The 18,182-nt window shown below is 38.1% G+C and overlaps 1 protein-coding gene across 2 annotated transcripts in view; it reads left to right on the top strand.

Moving 5' to 3' along the window:
* The window catches only part of LOC115918021 (solute carrier family 23 member 1-like), a 31,754-nt gene that overhangs the window by 6,090 nt on the left and 7,482 nt on the right, over positions 1-18,182 (top strand). Inside the window, exons 1-6 of one of the 2 annotated variants that reach the window (XM_030990359.1) lie at positions 4,266-4,599; positions 12,298-12,570; positions 13,779-13,936; positions 15,159-15,250; positions 16,143-16,249; positions 17,915-18,060. In XM_030990359.1, coding sequence (XP_030846219.1) covers positions 4,594-4,599; positions 12,298-12,570; positions 13,779-13,936; positions 15,159-15,250; positions 16,143-16,249; positions 17,915-18,060 — 782 coding nt within the window. In that variant the 5' untranslated portion in view covers positions 4,266-4,593. Of the gene's footprint in view, positions 1-4,265; positions 4,600-12,297; positions 12,571-13,778; positions 13,937-15,158; positions 15,251-16,142; positions 16,250-17,914; positions 18,061-18,182 lie in introns of those variants that run through there. The other variant, XM_030990360.1, reaches the window with a different exon arrangement.

The following is an 18,182-nucleotide window of genomic DNA, read 5'->3' as shown; positions in this document are numbered from 1 at the left end:
ATACAAAAAAAAGTCAATGGGAATATGCCTCAACTTTTAAAAAAAAAGGAGAAGAAGAAGAAGAAGAAGAAGAAGAAGAAGAAGAAGAAAGAGAAGAAGAAGAAGGAAGAAGAAGTAGAAGACAAATTAATAAGGAGAAGATGAAGAAGATAGGAAGACCGAAGAGGAGGATTAATACAAAAAGAAGAAGAAAAAAAATTAACAATCAACCAACAAACAAAATCAGCCAACAAAACCCACATTATTAATTTTCTACTAAACTGCCAAAAAATAGATATCTTCAATGATTTCACGTCGATACTTTATTCATTTTTATTTCCATTGAATTTTCATCATGAATTGAAACGAACTTCATGATCGAATGGTGTGTCAGTTACTTTGTGCCTTTCGTATTATGGTGTATAATTTAAAATACCAGCATAATTACCATCTCGATTCTTATGTTACAAACTGAATGTCTGTCTGGCCCGAAGCAGGTAGATGACGTGATAATCTGCGGATTTCTAAAAAAAGAACTTAAAATAATTTTGGGGGACTTTTGAGGTGAAAAGTTTCATTTTATCTAAGCCGCTGACATTTTTACCTCTAATAACTTTACATGTGACTTTTTACCTCAGATATTCTTACCTGTGACATTTTTTCCTCTCATATTTTTGCCTCTTTCATTTTTAACCCTCGCCTTTTTTACCTTTCTCATTTCTACCTCTGACTTGTTCACCTCTGGCATGTCTACCTCTCGAATTTTTACCCTTGACATTTTTACCTTTGGTGTTTTTACCTCTGACATTCATAACTCCGACATTTTCTTACCTCTGACCTTTTTTACCTTTGGTTTTTTCACCTCTGGAATTTTGTCCTCTTACAATGTACATCTGGTCATTTTTACCTCTGACATTCCTTCTTGTTCAGATATTTCTATCTCTGACATTTTTACCACTGACCTTTTAGCCTTTGACAATTTTACCTCTCTGACATTTTTACCTCTGGCATGTTTACCTCTGACATCTTTACTGCCGACATTTTTACATGGCACTGTTATGATCAGGGGCGGCGAACCCGGTGGATGGCGGGGACACGTCCCCCCCCCCCTCAATTTTCTTAGGGGGAATCGTTCCCCCACGGAAAATGTGAAAAACTGCAACACACTTTTAGGCCCTGGTGGGCTTAAGAGTGCAGCGTTTAGAGTAATAAAAATGCAAAATATCCTTCAAAATGTACAAATAAATATTGTAGAAAATATGCATTCCGGTTTTAAACTATATTTCTGCTAAGGAATGATATTTTTGAATACATCAAAACTTCAAAAACCTGTGAGGGGGTCGTTCACTATTTCCTCGTCCCTCGCGTATTTTCTATTTACACAATAGCCTGTTATTTTAAGGCTTTAAATTCAACACACCTGCTCGTGAAGAGTCTAGCTAGCTACGAAATGTTGGAAAGCGGTCAAAAACAACTTAGACTTTGATTATTTATTGCTTTGCATCACTATTTATAAAGGCAAGAAATAGAACTGAATAAATACGGGGATTCGATCCTACAACTTCAACGTTGTATTACACCGTCCTTACTGATTGAGCTAGCGATGGGTTGATGAATTATTGTGACTGCCATGAAGGAAGATGACGTCATCCGTTTACAGTAACGGCTGCAAGAAATTCTACACGGAGTTTGATTTCGACAAAGAAAATCCGGGGAAAAGACCGTTCAACGCATCATACAGTCAATCTGGTAAATGGAACCGATGTATATTAATTAGCCTAGGCCTAATTTTCAAAAAATAAATGCAACGGATTTAGTCCAAAGATCATGATATTTTTTCCCAGTCAGTATGACGACGTGCTATTGTAAAATTGGAATCGCTGTATTATGGTTCGGTAATGAAAGATAAAGATTTTTCCGTCAGGAATGTTATTGAATCTGATCCACCATATTTACATAGACAAAGTCTATATAGGTATGGAAATTGAGAAGCTCGTTTCATATCATACAAATACGTGATGAATTACGTTTCATCTTTGCACTTTGCGGATTATTTTTTCTCCAAGAGTATGCCTAATTCTATTCAGATGTTTATGGTCTGTTAAGTCATCATGAAAGATTTGCGCACGGCACTTCATGGCAGTATACCAACATTTTGTATTCGTAAAGTTAGAATGCAGTCAAAAGATATTGAAACAATGCAGGGGAGGGTGGAGGGGGGTAGTGCCATCTTAATAGGCGGACCGTATTTCTGGTGCATTTGATTTCTTTTCACTTAAAGTTATTTTAGTATGTCCCATTTGCAGGCCAAGAAATGAAAAGGTTTGATTCCAAGGGCATTTGAAAGATAATACTAATTTAAAACTTCCTTCAAACGAAAGGGCTTAGAAATGTCTTTTAGTGGGAAAATAACGACCATTTGTTGTCGAATCGACTTTAGTGATTGCAATCCGTTTAGTAATAATCTAATTTTCGGACCCTTTACCTAACGGTCGTATGTTTTGAGCTGCGCAAAGATTCAATCAGTTTAATTTTGGCCATTACAAGAAGTGGGTTATTGATCATGATGTAGATAAATTCTTATATACCCTTACAGCTCATTTTAAGTACCATACAAGAAAAAAAAGAAGTCACTCACTCACTCAATAGAGTCAGACAGTGAAGTCTAAAAAGTAACCAGGTTTAGTTGCATAATTTAAATATTAGGACGCTGCTAACGTTTAAATTTCACAGATAGGACATATACATGACATTTTCATACTTCCTGCAAAATTTTACAGATTCTGATGTTGGCTGCACATGGGACATAGTACCTTTAAAAGAATGTTGAGTTCTGCGAAAGGTGAAAAATAATTTGTGAGTTTTTTTTGTTGTAGCTGTTAGTGTTGAAGAGTATTATATAAAATTGTCCCCTGAAAGGGATGGCTCTTCAAACGCCTTGACATTCATTTAAGATAATAACTAAAGGTTTAAAGACCGTCAATACTACTGGGCCAGAGGGGATTAGACCATGCACACAGCGAGGTCACTGGCTATCTCATTAACTCAGCTCTCAACTAACATAAGAAAAAGAGGATCATGGCCGGGGACCAACAGGCATCGATTGGGGAAGTTTTCTATAAAGAGGGAGCAAGTTAGCTACAAGTAGGACATTGGGCTTTAAGACCACAATTTCAGGAACTTTCTGAAAGAATTAGAAGAAGAAGAAAAAAGGGAAGATGAAGAAGGAAAAGAAGAAGATGAGGGAGAAGAAGTAGAAGAAGAAGAAGAAGAAGGTAGAAGGAAAAATACTACTATTTGGGGGTATTGCGTTTGTGGTGCCATCTACTCAAACTTCGTCTTGTATGTAGGCACGTTTTCCGTGGGGTTCCCATTATACTTCCCGTGACCTCACGAAAAATAGGTGGAAAGTGCAATCTGTAGTACAGAGACAGAGAGTAAGAGAGAGAGAGAGAGGGGAGAAAGAGGGAGAAAGAGAAAGGGAGAGAAAGGGGGAAAACTGTATTTATAGTGATCAATCTGATTGCATAAATATTGGCCTATCGTTTCCACCTTTTCTGTTATTCTCAGTGCAAACTTGCTGTAGGTGTGACACCGCTCCTGTAAACAGAAATAAAATGGTCACACTTTACTTCTGACTTTCTGCACCCCGATCGATTTCCGCCCGTTAGAGAATGACAAAGAGATAGGTGTTATATAAATCAAACGCTATGTCATTTGATCGTGTGAATGGGTAAACCGTGCCCGAATTATTGATTCAAGCGAAACAGTGATAGAGATGTTCACACGAATCCTTAGTAGTTTTAAACGTGACGTTTGCGAAATCTCGAAGAGATTAACAACGATCCACCGATCCAAACGGGACCTTAAAGTATTTAAAGGGGAAAGCATTCATTTTAACTACAAGCTAGCGTCAGCACGACCATTAATTTCGAGTGAGGACACCCCCCCCCCCCCCCCTCCAAACCGCGCTTCACGTAGTTGTCGCGCCATTAAACTTTAAGAACTGCGGTGGCTTGTAGCTTTGATTCAACTTATAAAGCCTATCTGCACTCGTTTGGCCAGGAGGAATTAGACCTCCCTGTATGGTCACTGGCAGGAGGTTATCTCATCAAACCAGCTCTCAATTAACATAAGAAAAGAGGACTATGGGGGATCGATGGGCGCCGCTTGGGCATTGTTTGCTATAAAGAGGGCGCAAGTAGCTACAGGTATAATGCAGTCCCGCTTAAAGCTTCGTATAACCGCGAGTACGTCCGCATTGTCCCGAACTACGAGATAACTTCAAAGTTAAAACCGCGACCTAAACTTGGCCTTTTAGGCACTGGCGTGTGAAACTCACTGGTAATAGCGGGAAATAAATAGAGAGAAATTGTAGTGGCCGACAATAGGCGACCGGTCGAACAACCTTCTGAAAACAGATACCGCTATCGTAGGTTTATGTTCTTCTTCAGCGGTGTGTCAATAGAACGGTGGTTGGTATACTCAGTACGCTGCTGGTGGGTGCGAAGATAGTACATCCCGCTGTGACGCGGCGCTTTGAACAGTAGCATTGAAAGAGTTTGACTCTTGATTCCAGAAGCAAACGGTGTTGAACTGCGGAAACCTTTGCTGATGATGGTAACGACTAAATTCTATATTTCAGATTAGTTTTTTTTGTTATACCTCGCATGCCATCAGATCTTTATCGTAAATGCAGCTTTCTATATCTACGATGTTCGTTTTGGGAGAGGGTACGTAACATTTGCTTTTAGTGTCATAATAATCTTCGCGGTAACCCTCCGATACGTTTGGCGTCTTCCGAAGTTTCTACATTGTGTCCTAGTTTGAAACCTTCAAGCCAAGTCATTCCAAAGAGCAAGTGATTCATAATTATGATTATGTAGTACTCTGTTTAACATCATTGCGATCAATATTCTGTTTATAAGCATATATTCAAGGTTGTTTTTTCTTGATACTACTATAGGTCAATATTACTATATATAACTTATAGTGATTGTAAAATTTTGAAAATATGTTGACATATTAAGTCTTTGTATATGCATGTGTATAGAGTCGCCCTTCTGTACGTTATCATTTTTTCAGATTATTGGCGTATGACCTTGATTAAAATTTGTGTGTGTGGGGGGGGGGGGGGGGGGAGAGGCTGGCATCATATGCCGAATATCAACTTCCAACATTCTATAATTCAGTTATTGTTATTGAGTGAGAATGGGGGGGGGGGCGGTTGGGTAGGGGGAGAGAGCAGGGGACGGAATCGCATGTAAAAATGCTACTTGAAACGACACTTTCATGCCAGTGTTAAAGTAGATATTCATTGATTTAAAAACTAACTTTATTTTCATTATTGCAAATTATTATTGCAAGTTGAAACTTTGATTCGACAAGGTTATCAAAATTCAATGCTTGGAAACATTCGATTGTACATTCCGGGTAATGTAGTTTGGGGTATCGGACTGTAGTCGGTTTTGGAGTCCCATTCGTCGATTTGACTGGGGTATAGAGTACCAAAGCTGTGACATCGTAAAAATCTATAAAAAAAAATTAGAATTTCCTTTTTTTTTTCTCTTCATTTTCCGAAAGAGCAACAAAAATAATGTCCAAATGTCGAAAGTTAATTAAAATTGTTAAGTATTGGCTGAGATATGACCATCTGAATAAAAAGATTTCCTATAGGAGCTCATTGTTATTTTGCTCTGGTTCGTAATGTTATGATTCATATAAATGTGATCCAATGTGTTATGATATTCCGTCATGGAATTTGCCCTAAATCAACATTAGGGCAAGGTCATAAGTAAAGGGTAGCAATATGCATCGCTGTTGTTCGACTGTGCATTTAAATTGCTCTTTTGCCCGAGCCTGTTCTACAATAATTGTTAAAGGTAAAGACCAGTTATGGTCATGCGATTGCATTGTGAACGAAACGTTGGGGAATCGATCAGAAAATGTTAATCATCTGGCATTTAGCATCTGCAAGGTTCTGGAATCTTCAAAATGATAAGAAATTTGGCCCATTCTTCGTAAAGTTACAAGCACTATACACAGAAAGATGTATATGGGACTACCGTATATCTCTCACGGACCATGAGAGAAACAAATTTACCAAATATATGAATTAGTAGGCGGTTTCCCGGCAAATCTTTTATCATCATGTATTAGTCAAAACATATTCTTTCACATGATTGGTAATGAGAGCTTCCATTTCATTTTTTGAAATTGGGGCGTTTCCAATACTGGTCTTTACCTTTAACCTACACTAAACATGGCGCTTCAGAACGTTAATGACCAAACAGGAGCAAATCGTGCGTGACACGTCACCAAAGTGCATGAATTTCAATTTCAGATTCTTTAGAAGTTGGCATTTAAGGACGACTAGTTAGGATTGATAGCCCACTGTCTAAAGAAAAATCGCACTCTCATATCAAAGAAAGAAGTGGAATTGCGAAGAAAAAAAAAGCTATTTCAGGTATCAACAAATATTAATTTGTTGACAGCAGGTCGTATCAGCATGCAGTGCCAAGGTCACACTGGGAGCTTTACAGTGCGATGTCAGTTCGTTTCTCGATTTTCGAAAAGAATGCGTTTCCCAGTCCCAAATAAACCAATCAATTTGGTTCGCTGCAGCTCAGATGATGTTATGAACAATTACGATCATGTCAAAATGCGGAAAAGTTTATTTGTATATGAGGAACGTGACATTGCGTGACAAAAAAACAACCAGATCTCAAACCAAGCATGACACTCTCAGAAAAAGATTTTCGAAATGCATGCCTTTCCCAGTCCCAAATAAACCAATCAATTTGGTTCGCTGCAGCTCAGATGATGTTGTGAACAATTACGATCATGTAAAAATGCGGAAAAGTATATTTGTGTATGAGGAAGATGACATTGCGTGACAAAAAAACAACCAGATCTCAAACCAAGCATGACACTCTCAGAAAAAGATTTTCGAAATGCATGCCTTTCCCAGTCCCAAATAAACCAATCAATTTGGTTCGCTGCAGCTCAGATGATGTTGTGAACAATTACGATCATGTAAAAATGCGGAAAAGTATATTTGTGTATGAGGAAGATGACATTGCGTGACAACAAAACAACCAGATCTCAAACCAAGCATGACACTCTCAGAAAAAAAAGAAAAAGAAAACATATAACAAAAAATAAAGAGTAAAGGGCACTAGGTGCTCTAGTACATCAATTAGTGATTCACTATTTACCCTAGCCAAGCATGCAGCCCCTATACCAGATGTATGATAAGTGCGTCTAGCCCCCTAAAAGGTAATGCAGATTTCAACAAAAGTAATCTATTGTCTAATGGCATATTAAGTGTTTGTACACTCTCCATTTGAGGCTCTGGACGCCGTACTCTTATATTGTTCTCAACATTTGCATCTGGAAGGTTTTTTTCTTCCATATTCGAAGTGCAGAGTGAACGAGGCTTAAAGGTAAAGACTAGTTTTGGAAACGCCTCCATTTCAACAAATGAAATGGAAGCTCTTATTACCAATCATGTGAAAGAATATGTTTTGACTAATAGGATACAAATTTTGCCGGGAAACCGCCTACTAATTGATATATTTGGTAAAGTATTACATCCATCTGGGCTGGATAGATATAGGGTAGTCCCATATACATCTTTCTGTGGACAGTGCATGTAACTTTACCAAGACTGGGCCAAATTTCTTATCATTTGGATGATTCCAGAACCTTGCAGTACACACCAATACTTATATGCTAGATGGTCAACCTTTTCTGATCGATTCTACAACGTTTTTTTCACAATACAATCGCATGACCAGAACTGGTCTATACCTTAACGTCAAGCGTAGCTGTTATTGCTCTAGGCAGGGCATGACGAATCATGGACATAATGGCTATACACGGGCCTTGTTTCATAAAATACCATGACTATTGTAAGCTACTGAAAGCGTGGAATTTGGTGGGCAGAGAGCAAATCGTCATAGATATCAATCATTTCAATTCAATTCAATTCAATTTTATTTCATTCATTTTAAAAAGACAACATTTCATATAACAACCAGCTATATAACATAAAATACACATTACGAACATATGTGACATTTGGACATAAAATAAACTGAATAGGTTGCAACCTGAAAGGAAAAAAATAATCCTTATATAAAGGTTGACCCTTTTTTTATAATAAACAAATATGAAATATATCCGTTACTAAACATTATACTATACTCAAATCAAGACAACAAACATACATACAACAAACAAATAAAATATGTCTTGAACTTAAATGATTATTGCAGTTTATCTAAAAGAAATTTCTTATACCTACGTTTAAAAACATTTACACTAACAGAATTATGAATATAATGGGGAAGAGTGTTCCATAAAAAGGGTCCTTGGAAAATAATTATTTTTTGGTTTAGTACTGTACGAGTCAATGGCAAGTGAAATTGTTTAGCATTTCTAGTATTATAACTATGAACATTACAGTTTAAAATAAACAATTCGGAAATAGAATCAGGGATAAGATTGTGGTGACATAAATACATAAAAATACCTACTTGTAATAAATATACATCCCTATATTGCAACATGTTTAATGAGTAAAATATTGGATTGGTATGGGCTAGAAAAGAAGAATGATTAATAATTCTTATTGCACGTTTTTGTAATTTAAACAGTCTATCTTGATAAATTAATGCAGCATTGCCCCATACAATAAAAGCATAATGTAAGTAAGGGTACACAATTGCATAGTATATCATTTTGAGTATAATTTTAGGGAGAGATTTCAATCTGTACATGACACCAATACTTTTAGATAATTTGTTGCAGATGACACCAATATGATTAGACCAGGAGAACTTATCATCGATAATAACACCCAAAAACTTTGCTGAAGAAACTCTCTGAATGTTTGCATTACCTATAGTTTGATTGTTATTGAGTCTTTATTTATTTTCTTTTTGGTAAAAATCATAAAATTGGTTTTCTTTTCATTAATGGAAAGTTTATTAGCGTAAAACCATTGAACAATTAATCCAATCTCAATATTAAATGTAGTTTCAAGAGTATGATTGTTTTTGTGTGAAAGGAAAATACTGGTGTCATCTGCAAACAGAATACATTTTAAAATTGTTGAAGCATTGACAATATCATTTATATACAAAATAAATAAAAGTGGTCCAAGAATGGAACCTTGTGGCACTCCACATCTAATTAGCTGTAACTGTGATTTGTTTTTATGTAATGCAACAAATTGTTTTCGATTTGATAAATAATTTTTAAATATTTTCAATGTTATACCCCTAATTCCATACATATATAATTTATCCAACAAAATACTATGGTCAAGCGTGTCAAACGCTTTAGTGAGATCAAGAAATAAGCCAATTGTTGTTTCTTCATTATCTATTGCACTTCCCACTTTATGAACAAAATCTATCAAAGCTGAAGATGTTGAGTGTCCTGCTCTAAATCCATACTGGTTATTGTTTATAATATTGCACTTTGTAATAAAATGTAAAAGTCTGGTATAAATACACCTTTCAAAAAATTTGGAAAAAAAACAGGTAAAACAGAAATTGGACGATAATTAGACATCACTTCTGGTGGACCACTTTTAAAAATGGGTATTACCCGAGCTATCTTTAACGATGTAGGATTTGTCATTGATAACAGATTTTATGGAAAAGGGCGCTGGTGTCTCTACGCATTATGAATTTTGGTAACAATGCGTAAAGGTCTTTGGGTCAGTGGCTGGTGTGCATTTACAACTTTTCACTTTTGACCCTGTCCCTCATTCTGATGTACTGTTTACTCCATGGCTGCAAAATCGTAACAAATGTGGTATTATCCTAACTAGGAATAATCACACTTTATAATGATACTAATCAATGCGATGATTATGACGCGATAAGAGAGTTATAATCGATCCAACTTGAGTTTCCAACCTTTGTTTGAGGGATGCGTAACAATACTTTGCATTCCGAGGGAAAAACTTTATTTAATTCTTCATTGTTTATTTTACGGTAAGTTTTTAACCAGTAACATTAACAACACAAAACAAAGTAGTTGAAAATCTCATTCACTGATAACCGCAACTCATTGATTTAACTGGAAGCCCGACTGATGAGAACACAGCATTCTTCCAGAATCTCGGGTAAGGGTAAAAATAACGATTAAGACGTCTAACGATTTGTTTTGTTGTTGAATCAGAATTAATTATGTACTTTCTAAATGTACAAGAGTGGTCATTCAGTATTTTACCTGTCATAAATTATGTTTCACTTTATATGGAATGGAAATCCACGTTCGAAATAATGAATCTATCTCAAAGGAATAATCGAAACCATACTTTTAAGTGGCTTCCACTTTAATCTGGAGTGGCTTCAACTCCAGAACACTAATGATGGTCCCTTATATGGATCTTAAAAGAGTAGATTGCCCCTCCTCTGCATTTGGAGAGTGTATCTCTATTTTACCCCTTTTTAAAGCCCCCACTGCACTACTTGTAGCTACTTGCCCCCTCTATATAGAAAACAATGCCTAAGCGGTGCCCGTTGGTCCCCCATAATCCTCTTTTTCTTATGTTAATTGAGAGCTGAGTTGATGAGAAAACCACCTGTCAGTGAACAGCAGGGTGGTCTAATCCCTTCTGACCAAAGTAGTCCAGACGGGCTTTAAAATGCACGCGTCAAGTATAAAATCATTGCCTTTTAATAGATAAACCGTTTTTTTCTTTTTCCGGTTTCTTTCATCGGTACCCCCCCCCCCCTCCCCCAGCTTCTTCGTTGGAATTGTATCTTGGTATGAGACTGTCATTCAAAGTATTGTTCATGATTTTGTTTAAGGCATGACCCGTCATAGCAAATATCCTGGGATGTTTGTTAAAATAAATGTCATGTTGGTTCGGGATGTTGACAAAAATGTAAATAGTGGGAAACATGTTGACGCGGCGCCAAAAAAGAAAACGAGCAGATAACAGCGCTTTTAATATTTGAACTGAAGCATGTCTTCCTGTTTGTCATTGCATGCCAATCATCTAAAGTATGAAATGTTTGGTCGATGTTTTGTTTTTGTGCACCTGAACATACCCAAAATCCTCTTCTAAAAACAGTTTATTATTATCTCCCTGTATTTGCACATGTGGCAAAGGCACTGGGGCCATGCAATTACTGAAGAGCGAAAACTGAAGAGCGAACACAGAAGGGGGGGGGGGGAGGGAATAGGAAGAAGGGGATGGTAAAAGAAGATCAGACGAACTCCACCAGGTTTTCTTACTCTACCTGCTTTTTCTTTCACATTATTTTAGTAAGACAGATAGCCTTCCCCCTCTCTTATTGACTGTACTCACGGTAAGCATTATTTAATTGTCCTAAATTCCTCCAAAGCTTCTGATAAATGGTTGAGGTATGTATACAATCAAATACACACATTTGAGGTCTGACGATGAATAAATTACCTGGAAACATCATGCCCCATCACAACCAAGGATCATGTCAAATAGGAATGAAATTCGCCTCCCTATGACTGAGCTCTTTGTCTGTCATGACTAAAAGGCTCCTTGGTAGTGGGGTGAAGGTTTGTTGAGGAGTGCATTTAAACCGGATATCCTTCCAAATATTACCTCTATATGTATGATCTGTATTGTTTAAATGAATGACCTTCCGGAAACATATTGCCCCTTATCAAACAAGGGTCATGTGGTCTGACTTGTCAAATAGGAATGTCAATTCAAATTTGCCTACCTATGTTCTGACTTAGCTCGTTGACTGTCATGACTTAAGACTCCACCCGTTTCGGGTGACGGTGGTGGTGAAGGTATAGGTCCATTTTTGAGGGGTGTATTTAGACCGGATATCCTTCCAGAATATTACCGCAATATTTATTACTACAATTCGAGAGATGTTAATCTGTATCGTTTAAATGAATGACCTTCCGGAAACATGCCCCATCGCAGTCAAGGATCATGTTGTCGCAGTTGTCATATAGGAATGTCAAATGAAATTTGCCTCCCTATGTTCTGACTGAGCTCTTTGTCTGTCTTGACAAAGGGCTCCACCCCGTTTCGGGTGATAGTTGGTGGTGAAGGTTTATTGAGGAGTGTTTTAAGACAGGATATCCTTTTTATAATTGTTATAATTCGGTAGATGTTGATATGTATCGTTTAAAAACAAAATGTGTCTACTCTCAAACTTGGTGACAATTCCCTGCGGAGAATTATGAGGTGTCATTTGAACGTCAGCATTTCGGTAACTACACTCTTCACCTAAAGTAAATCCTTTTCAAAAAATTGTTTTATTTCATCTCTTCTTTACCGTCTATCTGTTCACTCAGGCTCAACCTGACAATTCCAACGCCATGCAAAACGGCAAGGAGATCGACGCCACGCCTGACGCGATGCCAATATCAACCATCTCCTCCTCCTCCTCATCCCCTCCTACCAATGGAAGGATGGTTTCCAATGGTTACGGAGAGGACGCTGGGTTGGATGATGATGCAGCAGCTCAGAAGCAGGCGGATGCGGTCCTGGCCAAGCTCAAGGGGGACATGTCGTATGGAATAGAAGACACTCCAGCTTGGTATATATCCGTGTTACTCGGATTCCAGGTAAAAATTAAAGTATACCTGTATGTCTGTCTCCGTCTCTGTCTCTGTTTCTGTTTTTGTCTCTCTATGTCTATGTCTATCTGTCATATTCTGTCTGTCTGTTTGTCTCCCCCTCTTTCTCTCTCTCTGTCTCTCTCTCTTCTTGTCTATCTCTATCTCTCTTTCTCTCTCTCTCTTTCTCGCTCTTCCTTCTCTCTATATCTCTCTCTATTTACTCGGATTCCAGGTAAAAAAGATATTACCTGTATGTCTGTCTGTCTCCATCTCTGTCTCTATCTCTGTTTTTGTCTCTCTCTCTCTATGTCTATATGTCTGTCTGTTCGTCTCTCTCTCTCTCTGTCTCTCTCTGTCTGTTCTCCTTGTCACTCTCTCTCTCTCTCTTTCTTTCTCGCTTTCTCTCTCTCTATCTTTCTCGCTCTTCCTTCTCTCTATATCTCTCTATTTTATCCTCTCTCTCTCTCTCTCTCTCTCTCTCTCTCTCTCTCTCTCTCTCTCTCTCTCTCTCTCACTCCCTGTATCTTTCTTTTGTCTTTCTGCCTCCCCCTCACTCTATTTTGTTGTTGTTGTGTGAAACATGTGATATGTCCTCATGTCATTTATTATTGTATTAACACGATTAATGTCGTAGCTAGGTGGATGGGGGCACGTTTCCTTTCAGTTGAATGATGAAGAGTATATATGTATACAGAAATTAAAAAAAATGAAAGAATAATGAAGAAAGGCAACGGGAAAATAATATGGTACGACACTTTTCCACACGCTCCCCTGACTCGCTGGCTTTATTCTTTCGCATGTTGTCCGCTTAGTAAGTCTGTCGCCCCCAATCTGCCGCTGGTACCAACAGGAACAGTAACAGTAATTTCTTCATATATATATATGAAGAAATTACTGTTATTACTGCCTATAGGCTCGACCCATGCTCTGCCATTAACTTGTATATCATCTTATAATTGTAATAAATGGGTCCCATTATTATGGCACTTTTACTCTACTCATTTGCTTCCAACTTTGTACAAGTTACACAGATTGTAGTAAATTGTCAGTTTTCAGAGGGATGATTAAAAAAAAAAAAAATCGGAAGAAAATGCCGACAGATTATCATCGTTTTGCCTGCCCGACTGAAAAGTTTGAAAGTTTTTAATCCCCTAGTCACAAACAATGGCCAATGCTATTAATCTTATTACTTTTTTCTGTCCACTCCTCTCCAGCATTATCTGACGATGATTGGTTCAACCATAGCCATCCCTCTTATCCTCGCACCAAGTCTCTGTATCAGCGACAACAATGTCGCTTTGGCCGAGGTCATCGCAACCATGTTCTTCGTATCCGGTGTCGCAACCCTTCTACAAACATTCGTCGGTAACAGGTAAGAGATGGACGATGGCGATAATGGCGATGATGGGGATGGTGGTGGTGATTATTATGCTGTTGATAGTGAAATGGAGTCTTTGTGGTGTTTTTTCCAAAGAAAAATGTATTCAATCATTCTTGAGCAAGAACGAAACAATACATTTGAACAGAGTACATGTTGTGACATATCGGTAAAACAAACATTGTAACATCAGTTGCACGTGTCTCCATTTATCAAGTAATACAACGAACTTATTGCGTTTGATAGAAAGAACCCGCTCAACTTCATAACAACGTTTAAGCATCTTCTGAAAAAAATATAGATAGCCGTTCCCTTTTGTATTTTGCAGAGAATGTAGTGTTTTGCATATAAAATGACAAAAATAAAATGCGTACCATCTGGGAAACAAAACAAAAGGCAATTTTTTATTCAAAAGCACTTCATTGTTTAGAATAGAGCTTTGGAAGTCTTTAATAATTATTGATGCATAACAGGCCATTCCCAAAACAAGTGTGAAATACTTTCAACCGAACATAAGCAAAATGTACATAAATTAAATAGCTATGCCCATAATGTGAATATATTTGTTGACACCTAGTATTCGATGTAAAATTCTGAACTGAAAATAACGAAGTTTCGTATATAAAGAAAGGCAACATTTCAAAGGAAGAGTGTAAAGTTTCTTCCCGTCTTGAACAGGAAGTTGATAATAATGATGTTGATGATGAAAAAAGTAATAACTGTGATTTCCGTTCAACTTATTCTAACCGTTCAATCGTATGTCTATTATTTTTATATCTACTGTAGATCGAATCAGATTTATACCCGGACAGCTAGTTCTAACCGTTCAGTGTATTTGATTGTGTCCGACTTACTACAGATCGGATCAGTACATGTGCGGCTAGTTTTAAAGTTCATTGAAACTAAGCTCTTCCGTTCACCGTTTTCATGTTTATCCCTTTGCTTCTATGAAATAGACTTTTAATTTACCATACCAGCTCACTTTATTACCGTTTATTGTAAATATTTGAATTGCTTTTTATATACTACAGTTCGGATGGAATACCCGTTCAACTACTTTCGGTTTAACCGTTAACTGTATGCGAATCGTTTCCTATGTGAGATAGATCACATTATAGAGACCCGTTCAGGTAACCGCCCATTGTATTTTAATAATTTCCTATGAGTTATAGGTCTAACGGATATCCGTTCGACCACTGTTTGTCATCTACTCTAGATTACCCATCGTGCAAGGCGGAACCTTTTCTCTCTTAGCACCAAGTTTCGCCGTTTTGGCTTTGAAGGGACCGTGCTTAGATCCGTTACCAGGTGAGAGCTACTTCAAATATCAGGTTTATTTCTTTCAAAAGTGGAAGATAATATGTGAACTTTCGCATTGTTCATATTCTATTGTGAAGAAGCAAAAATTAAAAGTATGAATTATGGGAAGAAGTATAGCATTATGATTCACAGCAACTTAACCTGCCACATCTCTATATAATCTTTTTGTTTTACAATCCTATGCATCCATTTTAATATTTGCTTTCATTCCTTGCGATATCCATCAAAAAGAGAGTCAAAATAATCTCGATGGTGCCAAAAGTTCACGATTTATGAAATTCCTATTTACAACATACATTGTCTTTCAGCATGCCATTCAATGACCAGCACTCAGCTTCGTCTTTAAAGTGTGTCATTTTTTAAAGAATATATTCAATCTTGAATCCTGAATCTTGTGGCTATGCCACAGGGGCAAATATAGGGAGGTAATAATAAACCGACTCTTTAGCTACCTGGTATATGTTTTATTGTGTTGTGTTTCTTTAACGTCATTTAAACAAAACATCAACAAATATATATTTACAATCATAAAGACATACTTATAAAAAAAAGGAAGACGGAGGGATGGCCCTACTCAGCGTTGTTAGCATAACAATGCTGTTTTACAGAGGGGTCCCTGTTATTTCTCTCTCTGTGTAGGGCCATTCCTCGCATGCAGTTGCTGTTCTATTGGTCCTGTCCCTATTCCATACTGTATTTTGTATTTTTGTTTGTGTGTATGTCTTTTTAATGGTGAGGGGGTATATAATATCTTGGGGCATTAAAAGGTGAATGTACGTACGTATATTGCAAAACCGGTAATCCCACGGAATGGGTATTGTCTGTGACATAGAAAGCGTGTACTAGGACCTGTACGGATTATTCTTTACCCTGTTCTCAGACAATGCTACCGATGTGCCGCCCGAGGTGCTGGCAAACAGAACAGAATTCTGGAGAGGTAGAATGAGAGAGCTTCAAGGAGACATCATGGTTGCGTCCTGCTTTCAGGTATTAAAGGAGAGGTCCACACTGATATTCAGTTAGTTTAAAAGCCCGTCTGTACTAGTTTACATGAGGGATTAGACCACCCTGCAAGGCCTTTCTCATCAAGGTTTTCTCATCAAATCAGCTCTCAATTAACTTAAGAAAAGAGGATCGTGTGGGACCAATATGGTCACCGATTAGGCATTGTTTGCTATAAGGCGCAAGTATAGCTACAAGTGGTACAGTGGGGCTTTAATAGAAGCAGAGAATAAGAGATACATGTCAGTGAAGGTTTGAGCAAGAACCGATTAAAAATACGAAAGTTGTGAATGTTTTAAGGTGCGATCAATCAAACACAAATTGGCAACTCTGTGACGCATCTTGCGAGCTCTCCTCCCATTTGTCCTGTACTGAAATACTGCAAAAAATTATATTTTCCCTTAAAGGCACACTGTCCTACTTGTAGCTACTTGCTCCCTCTATATAGAAAATTTCCCAAATCGGTGCCTGTTGGTCCCCCATGATCCTCTCTTTCTTATGTTAAATGAGAGCTGAGTTAATGAGATAGCCACCTGTCACAGTGACCACGATGGCTCACTGAGTGGGTGGTCTATATCCTTTCTTGCTGAAGTAGTAAAGCCTCCCTTTAAGGAAATTTTCAATCATACATTCACCCTGAATATATTTATTGCAAATATGTTTGTATATAACACCTCTATGCAACAAATCTATTCGGCTTTGGGGAGGAGGGACATTCTGTTCCCTTTGAAGGCCACGATCGGACCTTACTTACATTGTCAAAATATCCAGGTTATAACTGGCTCATTGTCTATATGAGATTCCTGTAGAGTCACCAAGGATAAATACGTTGCATTGATTGACTTTATAACTCAGGGGCAATGCTAGAGAGAGAACGGGGGGGGGGGGGCAGCATCAGAGGCGGATCTACGGGGGTTAGGGGGTTTAACCCCCCCCCCCCCCCATCCCCACCCTGTGTGCTCAGTCTATAGACTCACTGAAATGTTAACCAGTCATTGATTTCCCCTAAGAGAGGTCCGACGAAGTGGTTAAAGTTAGACCACAAAAAAGAACGCACACTGGAGAGAAACCTTTTAAGTGCAAATATTTTGAGAAGATATTCAACTCATCTGGTAACTTAACCAAGTAAATGATAACCCTGGATATAACTGTGTATTAAACAGTTATAATGCACTGCTTTTTATGGTCTCAATTGTATGCCAGGAAAACATCACTAACGGGGTTCTCTGTTTAACGATTGTTTGTTGTTGTTGCTTAAAGGTGAATTCTATTTTATTATTTCATTGGAGGGGGGGGGCACGCCCTGGCACGCCCTCCCTCAAGATAATAATAATATTGGATTCTTGTATAGCGCACGTATCGACCTTGCAAGGTCCTCAAGGCGCTCCAACATTACCCGGCTAGGCTGCCGATTTCGACGCTCACAGCATTTCAAGGAATTCCTTCCTACCGGTACCCATTTAACACCTGGGTGGAGAGTGGCAAGTGTAGATCAATGTCTTGCCAAAGGACATTAGTGCCGCGGCGGGACTCGAACCGCGGACCCTGTGATTCACAGTCCGACAACTTATCCACTACGCCACAACACCTCTAAGATAGTAATGACTGTAATGTTACATTATATCATTCTACCTCTGTGTCTTTCTCTAGGTCATCATTGGTATCACAGGAGGAATCGGTTTCTTGCTTCGTTTCCTTGGACCCCTGGTCATCGCCCCTACCATCGCACTGATTGGTCTTTCTCTCTTCCCTGCTGCTGCTAGCTTTGCTGGGTCACACTGGGGAATCGCCTCTCTGTGAGTTTTACTTCTGTCATGTCTATAATCAATAATGATAAATCAAAACCGACTTTAGCAACTGTCCACTGTATATTCGGTAAAGAAACTGATATTAAAGCCCGTCTGCACTAGTTTGGCCA

This window comes from Strongylocentrotus purpuratus, unplaced genomic scaffold (assembly GCF_000002235.5).
Source record: "Strongylocentrotus purpuratus isolate Spur 01 unplaced genomic scaffold, Spur_5.0 spur5_scaffold_19, whole genome shotgun sequence".
Classification (NCBI taxonomy): domain Eukaryota; kingdom Metazoa; phylum Echinodermata; class Echinoidea; order Camarodonta; family Strongylocentrotidae; genus Strongylocentrotus; species Strongylocentrotus purpuratus.
This window is presented reverse-complemented; position numbering and strand designations above follow the sequence as displayed.